The following is a 10101-nucleotide window of genomic DNA, read 5'->3' as shown; positions in this document are numbered from 1 at the left end:
GTAGGTCTCTCCCCCCTACCCACCACAGCCCCCGCTTTTCCGCCCCACCCCCTATCACTTCCTTTCTGTTTGCCCCTGGTTGAATCAAAGAAAGTTATAAATGAAAATCAATGATAACAATGGGGAATGCTGATAACAATGCAAATATTTCAGTCAGAGGTCGCTGGATGCTGAGGTCCTGACAGTTAATGTCTGAGGTGAGACTCAGGGCTGTGTCTGACCTTTCAGGGTGAACTCCTTTACAAAATACCCCACAGCTGAACCCTGGAAGGGCGGTATCCAGCCTGTGGCTGGTTTCCCAGGGAGGGATAGGACACGGGGACAATATGGGCAAGGTCAGAACCGGACTTATCAAGGCTTCACTCACCATCACAGCCTGAAGCTTCCCCAAACCTATTGTGCTCTAACCGGTTACACGAACACTCGCTGGCGTTTCAAAGGCGCCCGATTCAAGGGGGAGGGGACAGACAAAAGTTGCGGAGGCAAATGTTTGGAAAGAGCTGGATTGTGTGCGGGGAGGTGAAGGTGCTGGGGTGTGGTAGAGACCGAGGGCTTGGTTGGGAGGTGTTGTGAATAACACAGATGTCTGGATGTGTCTATTGTGCAGGTTCACTGCAATCAGCACCCGGGGGGTCAAAGAACCGGCGGATAATTGTGAGGCCCGGAAAGGTTTCACGTTCTGGGAATTGTTAGCACATTCCGACTACGTGACCAGACTACCTATTCGCCAATCGTCATCAAATAGGTTTTTTTTTTAAATAAAGGAAACACTACCTGTTACAATGTCAACCTGTTACTAGAGAGATTAACAACAAAGGAGCTGGGGGCAAGAACTTTAACTTCCAATTATTGCAACCGATATTTTAAATAGATATGCGATTGGAAAAATAACAAGGCACACGTCATATATTAAGAATTGTCTTTATTCGTTATTAGTCATTTTAATTATGAAGTGCGCCATAATGTCTGGTGTCATTGTGCTTACAACCGTCATTTCTGATACTGGCTTAAAAATTCCCGTGAAAATTTCCCCCAGAAACTGGGAGGGTTAAACACTTTTTACAATTTGTAAAAATCCTGTATTTCTTTTTTTTTTAAGTTGCAAATGTTATTTACAAGATTCTCACGATATACAGCTCTCCTGTGTGTGCGTGTGGATGTGTGTTGCTCTGATGGTTACTATCGATAATAAATACAATTCCTTCTACCTGAATCTAGGAATCCGACATGTAGTGCTGCCGGATGTAAACCTAAAAATGGAATAAGACAGAGTAAGACGGCAATGGGAGTGCGTTGGAGTGATTTTACCTCATGATGTTCATTTATCAAAAGTCATTGAATGATGGGAGCTGTCCTTTCAGCACCACAAGGACCATCCCCGATACTACAATGAAACAAAGGCAGGCAATGTTAAAATGGAAGATTCATTTGTCTTAAATCCTATAAGACTATATTGGAACGTTCCCTGATATTAATAATTATTTATTATTATCCTAAATAACTGTCTTACTATTCAGAATACTGGATTAAAATGTACCTGATTCATCTGCTTATCCAAATACTATTTTTTCTCTTAAAAATATCATGCATCAAATAATTATTGCTCTATAGCATAGTCCAGGCTCCTACGTGAAATATTGCCCTCAAAACTGTCTACATTATTTAATTCTTATGATTTTTCATCTTCTTGCAAAAAATTCAAAATATAGTTATCTTACAATTGGCATAGATTGGATACTGTCACATGCATAAAATGCAAATAGTTCGACAAAAAAAATAATCGAACCAAAGTTTGTTTCCGATTCTCCCTCTGAAAGTGGCAAGCGCTTTGGCATGTCAGTAACAGATTGGCAACCTGTTAAATACTGAACCGATTTTGATTCAATAATTAATTCGACAAATTAATAAATAAAGTGCAACTCAATAATTTAAAAATAAAAATCATAAGACCCACTAATTGTGGCTCAGGCGAGAAAAGGTGCAGGGGGAGAGGGTCAATGATAGAAAGACCAAATAAATTGTCACTGAGCAAATAAATTGAAGAATTTACAAATGAAAGAAACGTGTTGTTACCGGTAATGTTACCTCAAAGAGAAGGGGAGGGGCCTATATCTGATCGTTGGCAAAAGTACATTATTGTCCTCCGAGCTCTGTTTTTTTTTTGTTTAAAAAAAAGGTTTGACCTCTCAATAGTTACAAACACTTTACTGCCCTCCCCTCCCGCTGAATTTCAGCGAGTGATTTGGTAAGGGTTGAGTGTTCTCTACAGCTTGAGTTAGGAAGTTGTTCTGTGTCCAGTCTATTCGAAGATTGCAAGCAGTCTTTTTTTTGTCTTCACTTCTTTCTTATAGAAAATATTTTCCATGTGCTATAACGCGTAGCATTTCCCCCTGTATTCGTGTTTCCGTGGGGTTCCTTGATGCTTGAGGGATTATTGATGCAAGGAGGGGAAGTGTTGGGGATGGGGTAATGGTGGTAGGAAGGAAGGACAAGGAGGGGGTGGGGGGGGGGGGGAGGGTTGGGGGGGGCGTTCAGTGCCGGGAGAGCGCCTTTAAAACAGGCGGATTCATAATGCTTGTTCAGATAGGACTTCAAAGCAAAGGTCTTATTGCACCTTTTGCACTTGAAGTGTTTGAAAGCTGAGTGAGTTTGCATGTGGGCTCTGAGGTTGGAGCGGTCTGCAAAGGCTTTCCCACAGTGAGCGCAGCCGAACGGTTTCTCTCCGGTATGGGACCGCATGTGACCTTGGAGGAGCCAGGGTCTGCTGAAGGCTTTGCCACAGATTTCACACTTGTGCTTGAGGTCATGAGTGAGGAGATGCATGGCCATGGCCGGCATGGACACATAGACCTTGGCACAGGTTGGGCATTTCTTGGCCATCTTACTATCCAGGCTCCGGTGGGTCTGCTTGTGCCGGCTCAAGTTGGACGAGGTGGCGTAGGTCTTGCCGCACTCGTTGCATGTGTGACGCTGGATGGAGCTTCTGGTCCCGGCAATGGCCTTCCGTCTCGATCTGCCGTCAGTGATGAAGAAGGCGTCCACCGTGTAGCCTTCGCTCACCGCCGCATCGCCGTTGATGTAGCCGCTTGTAATCCCCGAGTGTGGGCTGTCTGGTGACTCCGAGTCAGGGACTCCGTACTCACCATGAACCGCTGCATAGATAGGGTCGGGCGAAGACAATTTAATCGCGTTCTGGGGCTCTCCATCGTAAACGGAAGGCGTGATGTAGTCACCGATGTACCCTGGCAATTAGGGAAAAAAAAACAGAGAAAGAGATGGAGATCTTTGTTCACTTCATTCATTAAGGACGAGAGGTCACAGCAGGAATCGCTGTGTCCTTAAATACAGCCTCCTTTTTTAAAAATGCAGTTTCCGCTATTTATATACCGCAACAAGCAAACTGCAGCTTGCAATTTATTTTTAGTAACATTACAACTGGGGAACAAAAGCTAGGACCCATGCGCTATGAATGTGACCCGCCTCGGCAAATGACTTCACAGCAAACGAGCCAATAACATGCACATTGCATTTAGCTCCGAGTTGCAGTTTCTGTGTGTACAAATAAAAATATTAATAAAAGAATTGCATTATATTCGTCCTGAGCGCAGACGCACACACAATAACTCTGCCTTTCACACAATAACAGTCATCTCGACGCCTGTCGCGAGAGACTGGGCAGTTGAGCTGCAGAGGGCCGCATTCCAGTGAATGAAACTCGATCTCAGAGTGATCAACAAGCTGTTCGGTCTCACTGCCTTTGTAAAACCGTCAGATGTAAAATCCAATTTCAACCCAAGACTGGGTCAGCGCGATAGACTGCGCGGTGCCCGGTCTTACAAGCCCTGCCAATAAAGTCACATTGTGTCCATAAACAAACATTGCAACGCCAAGGGACAACATGGCCCGTGGCTCTGCATGTCGCGTATGCAGCACCAGAGAAAGCTATCTTGAGCATCACAGAAATGGGAAATATAGTGTGAAATAAAATCAAAACATGCACACAAACACGCGCACACAAATCCTTTGTTAGCGTCAAACTGCTATAACCAGAATCAAAGCAGAGGGACAAATGTAAGTCAGGGTTTCGAATCGATTTTTGTTTGAATTTCATTTGTCTGAACATGCAACAAGCATGATTGTATTGTTATTAATAATATATCAGGCAAGGATTGGTCTTTGACAGTTGGAGCCAGGAACGAGGAACCGGTGAACCATTGCCTGCGTTCATAGCTGTACTGCAGTCTTTTTCCAACTTTCTCTCTCTCTGCCTCTAGGTGCAGCCAGTTGCTACACGCGAGGTTGTTTCCCCTTTACATTCACAAGATGAACACAGCACCATCTCTCTCTTCTTTAAGACTCCCATCGTTTACCAAAAAAAAAGCAGAGCGAACCATAAGGTTTCACAGAAGTATACACTGAAATTAGCTACACATTCTCTTTATTTAGAGAGAGAGGGAGGCCGCGTCAAGAAACAATGCAATCAATGAAAACATCATTCTTGGATAAATACCTCAAAATATTACACGCAATGCGTAAAATGCTTACAGAGGCTTATTTTTGCACACATCCCTGATGCAGTTATTCCAACGAGATTTTTTTTTTCCGCGTACGTTTGGTGTTAATCTTTGCAAATGCGGCGTGGAGAATACAGAGACTGAGGAATGATTGTGCACAGCGCAGCAACAGGATCAAAGGACGGGGAGCATTTACCTTTCTCGTGCAGCCGAGCAGTTAGGCTTCCAACGTTATTGGTGGCACGTCTGCCATAAGCGTTTTCGTAGTCTGAGGTCGGAGATGGGATGCTGGTTGTAGGAGACGGGAAATCATCAAGCTTGACTTTCTTAACTAGGAAGGAGCGCGGCATGTTTTTTTCTTCTGCAGATCTGTGTGTGGGGCAGAGAGCAGGACGTACTTTCAGGAGGACAGTTCCCGGCGATTGAGGGATCCCAGTGTGCTTGAGGGCGGAGAGAGAGAGAAAGAAGAGTCCCGGGGTGTAGTTTCAGAACTGGATAGCTCCCAACAGCTCCTCTGCTGGGGTGGAGAGCCGCGGGTTTGATTTCAGCACTGTGGACAGCTCCTAGCGTCTCCTTATTGCAGTTTCAGCACCGTGGACAGCTCCCAGCGTCTCCTTACGCTGGAGCGGTCCCGGATTGCAGTTTCAGCACCGTGGACAGCTCTCCGCGGCTCTCCTGCTCGGCTCCTTCCTGAAGCTGGCTGAGGGATGAGAATGAATCCTACAGGCTGTGAGGTCAGCAGCTGTAGGTTTTATACAGTCGCGATCAGGTGGTAAATGAAAATGCCTAATTCAGCCCATCAAAAATTCTCCTGGGGATCCACATTACGCCAGACGAATTCAATTTTTCGTTTGCTGCCGCCGCTCTCTTCATTTTTTCCCCCATACTTTTTTTCCCCACCCCAAGACTGCCTCGGAGTTCATAATATGAGTTGAATCATAGAGATCAAAATGGTTTTGGTTCGCTGGAATGTGCTGATCTAATTCTGGATTAGGCCTTACCGTCCCAAAGGGTTTTAATGTCAGTCGTTGGTACTGTCACATCAGTCAGGAGCTTGTAGGCTCAAACCTCACTCCACAAAATTGAGCTACAGCCGAGACTGATAATTGGGTGCAGTAGTGGGTGAGTGCTAAACTGTCAGGGATGCTGTCTATTAGACTAAACGTTAGACTGAAACATCCCTTTGCCTGCCCGTTTGAGTATGAAAGATCCCATGGAACTGGATCAAAATCACAAACTCCTCTGTTTCTGTGAAATGAATGCACAGAAATGTTAAGGCTACATAAGATCAAAAGAAATAGGAACAGGGTAGGCCTTTTGGCATCCTCGTGTCTGCTTTGTGGTTTGTTTTCTCTGACTTTATTGTCTTTTTAGTCCTTTCGTTATAGTGTAAAAGAAGGCTATTTGACCATTGTGCCTCTATTGGATCTGAGCAAATTAAAAACCGAAAGAACTGCGGGCGCTGTAAATCAGAAACAGAAACAGAAGTTGCTGGAAAAGCTCAGCAGGTCTGGCAGCACTCATGGAGAGAAATCAGAGTTAATGTTTGGGTCCAGTGACCTTTCCTCAGAACTGGCTCTGAGCATTTTAACTTTTCCTCATAACCATGTAATTGATTCTATTTAAATAATTATCTAATACTCCCTTGAAAATCTCAATTGATCACCTCCATATCAGTTCTGTCCAGATGCCTCATGATTTTGAAAACTTCTATCAAATCTCCCCTCAGCCTTCTCATCTCCAGGGAAAACTGTCTTGAGACCATAAGACATAGGAGCAGAAATTAGGCCATTCAGCCCATTGAGTATGCTCCACCATTCAATCATGGCTGATAAGTTTCTCAAACTGATTCTCCTGCTTTCTCCGCATAACCCTTGATCTCCTTGATAACCAAGATCTATCTATCTCCGCCTTAAATATTCTCAGTGACCCGGCCTCCACAGCCCTCTGTGGCAATGAATTCCATAGATTCCCCACTCTCTGGCTGAAGAAATTTCTCCTTATCTCTGTTCTAAAGGGTCCTCCCTTTACTCTAAGTCTTGACATCTCCAATCTAACTTCATAACTGAACGTTCTTAACCATCCAATCTAAAACTTTTTAAAAGAGCTTTTTCTACCTGTCCTGCCAGCTTTAACGATGTATCAGCATATACGTCAAGCTTCTCTCTTCCTGCACACTCATTTAGGATAGAAACCTTATTTCATACTGTTACTCCATGTTCTTTGCACCAACGTGTATCAGTTCATGCTTCTCCTTTTGATGCTCTACACTGTTGTCCTTCTCATAAGTTACAAATCTAAATTTTGTGTTAGCGTTAAAATTCAAAATATAAACTGAGATCTCGATCATATATGTATATAAAAAAAGGCAAGGATTCGAATACAGCTCCCTGTGACATTCTCAGACTTCCATCCAGTCCAAAAATGCCTATTAACTATTGTTTCCATTGTGTCCATGTTGTTACTGTCCCTTTTATTGCATGACCAATATGTTTCCTCATGCATATGTTATATGGGATCACATTGAATACCTTTTGGATATCCAGCTACACCACATCAACAGCCTTCCTCTCTTGCAGCACTCTGTTACCTCTTCAAAAATCTCCAGCTGCAGGTTCGATTCCAGCCTCAGGCTACTGTCTGTGTGGAGTTTGCACGTTCTCCCCGTGTCTGCATGGGTTTCCTCCAGGTGCTCCGGTTTCCTCCCACAGTCCAAAGATATGCAGGCTAGGTGAATTGGCCATGCTAAATTGCCCATAGTGTTAGGTGCATTCGTCAGAGGGAAATGGGTCTGGGTAGGTTACTCTTTGGAGGGTCAGTGTGGACTGGTTGGGCCAAAGGGCCTGTTTCCACACTGTAGGGAATCTAATCTAATCTCAACAAATCCACCCTGACTCCTACAAATTAACTCACTTTTCTACATCTGACTATTAATTCTGTTTCAAATAATTGTTTCTAGAAGCTTCACGCCACTAAAGATAAATTCTCTGGTCTGTAATCACTGGGCCTATCTTTACAAACTTTGTTGAATAAGGACATATTGTTTGCAATTCTCCAGTCCTTGGACATTACACCTGAATCCAGTGAAGATTGCAATTTTAGTGCAAGTGTCCTGCAATCTCGAATCTCATCACCTTCAATATCTTTGGCTGCATTTGGTTTGGTCCCAGTAACCTGTCACTCCTGCTCAGATGCTGCCTGACCTGCTGTGTTTTTCCAGCACCACTCTAATCTTGACTCTGATCTCCAGCATCTGCAGTCCTCACTTTTGCCTAGCTTTAAGTACCTACAGCTTTTCCAATATCCTTATCAATTTTAAACCATCCTAGGGATTAAGTGTTTTCTCTAGTGTCACCATGGCCTGGAGAGCATCTCCTTCTTCAGTAAGGACAGATGACAAAGCTTTTCACTGTAACTCGGTACACGTGACAATAAATTCAATTCAATTCAATGTTCATTTCGCCACACCTCTTGCCTCCATACGTAACTCCTCGTTGTGGTCACTAATTGGCCTAATTTCTCATTTTACCATCCTTCCATGATTGATGTGCTTATAGAAATCTCATGGATTTCTCTTTCTCATAGCAGCCAGTCTTTAACCATAATCCCTCTTTACTAACCTTAGTTGCTTTTTCTCTCATGTCCATTATAAATATAAGTGGAGAGGGCAGGTGCAGCAATCAATTAAGAAGTCAGGTGGTGTATCAACCTCCATTGCAAGAAGACTAGAGTTCAGAAGTAGGGATGCCTTACTGCACTTATACACACTTAAACACACTTATTCACAGCCTTGGTGAGGCCACAGCTGGACTATTGTGCACTGTTTTGGTCTCCCTACACAAGAGGGGATATATTTGACACACTTAGAGTGCAGCAAAGGTTCACTAGATTGATACTAAGATGACAGGACAGTGAGGAGAGATGTGGAGTTTGCACATTCTCCCCATGTCTGCGTGGGTTTCCTCCGGGTGCTCCAGTTTCCTCCCACAGTCCAAAGATGTGCAGGTCAGGTGAATTGGCCATGCTAAATTGCCGGTAGTGTTAGCTGCATCAGTCAGAGGGAAATGGGTCTGGGTGGGTTACTCTTTGGAGGGTCGGCGTGGACTTGTTGGGCCGAAGGGCCTGTTTCCGCAGTGTAGGGAATCTAATTTAATCTTAAAAAATACCCTGCATCTGTATTCACTAGAGTTGAGAAGAACGAGAGGGAATCTGATTGAAACATGTACAATTCTGACTGTACCAGGCAGACCATATGCAGCGAAGATGTGTCACCTGGTTTGGGAGTGTGGAACCAGAGAATCAAAGTGTCAGGATATGGGGTAGACCATATTAGAGGGTGTTTAACCTGTGGAACTTGCTGCCACAGAAGATTGAGTACCTTCAAGCGAAAGATAGATAAATTCTTCATTAAAGGCACCGAGGGGTATAGAGAGAGAATGGGATCAGCCATAATCATACTGAATGGCAAGGCAGGCTTGAAGAACTGAATAGTCAACTCCCACTCCGACTTTCTGTGTTTCTGAAGTCTCTCTGTTCAGCTTGGAACCCACGTTTCTTTCCTGCCTAAAACCTGATGTCCTGGGCAGCCTCCACCGCTGCTCCCTCACCACCCGACGCCTGGAGGAAGAACGCCTCATCTTCCGCCTCGGAACACTTCAACCTCAGGGCATCAATGCCCCATCCCCCTCCCATTTATCTCTCCAACGCGGACGCTCCCTGCCTCATTCCTGATGAAGGGCTTTTGCCCGAAACGTCGATTCTCCTGCTCCTCGGATGCTGCCTGACCTGCTGTGCTTTTCCAGCACCACTCTGATCTTGACTCTGATCTCCAGCATCTGCAGGCCTCACTTTCACCTACCTGTTACCTATTACACTATTTAATTTTCCTTTACCGTAATCTGTTATTTGTCATCCAGGGAGTCCTGGTTTTGTTTGTTTCACCTTTACCTTTGGAGGGAATATATCCTGACTGTGCTTGAATCAACACTGTTCATTATTCAGCTCCTGTTTAACCTGTGAACCTTTCCTTGCAGTCTACCCAGCCCAACTTTGTTCTTTTCCCCACCGAAGTCTGTTCTCCACCAGATGATTTTTCTCACCACTGGTTGATTATTATTCCATGTCTTCGTTATGAATTCCATCTCAGCTAAACGAGGGAACCTGCACTTTTACTGTTATGGTTGCTGAGCTTAGCAGTCTTTTCATTACTAAGATGTCCCTTAGAAGTGAGATTGACTTGTTATCACTGGTGAGTCCACTGCACGATCGGCAGACTCTGCCACGTGTGGCCCAGGAGGTAATGAAGGGTGGTGTAAATTGGCTGTGAGCAGGCATTTCCTCTAATCCTCAGCTTGCAATGTCTTACAATCTTATTCTCCACAAACACCTGATGAAAGATAAGTGCTCTGAAAGCTAGTGCTTCCAAATAAACCTGTGGGACTATAACCTGGTGTTGTGTGATATTTAACTTGGTACTTTGCTGAATGAACCTACTACATGTTAGTTGGTAACCATCCAGTGTCACCCAGGTGGGCATCTTTGACCTCTTCAGGGAGACTCTGAAGATATCTAGAAAGCTCTCCTGGGA

General features: G+C 44.3%; 1 protein-coding gene across 1 annotated transcript; it reads right to left on the bottom strand.

Annotated features, from left to right (window-relative positions):
* Positions 1-2334: 2334 nt before the first annotated feature.
* On the bottom strand, positions 2335-5671 carry LOC122550343 (transcriptional repressor scratch 1-like). The gene is made up of 2 exons (XM_043691071.1): positions 4711-5671; positions 2335-3242 (listed from the first exon to the last, which is right to left on the bottom strand). Exons 1-2 carry the CDS (start codon positions 4862-4864, stop codon positions 2335-2337), a joined length of 1062 nt encoding a protein of 353 aa, XP_043547006.1. The 5' UTR covers positions 4865-5671.
* Positions 5672-10101: the final 4430 nt, after the last annotated feature.

The sequence above is a fragment of the Chiloscyllium plagiosum genome, chromosome 5 (assembly GCF_004010195.1).
Source record: "Chiloscyllium plagiosum isolate BGI_BamShark_2017 chromosome 5, ASM401019v2, whole genome shotgun sequence".
In the NCBI taxonomy this organism is placed as follows: Eukaryota; Metazoa; Chordata; class Chondrichthyes; order Orectolobiformes; family Hemiscylliidae; genus Chiloscyllium; species Chiloscyllium plagiosum.
This window is presented reverse-complemented; position numbering and strand designations above follow the sequence as displayed.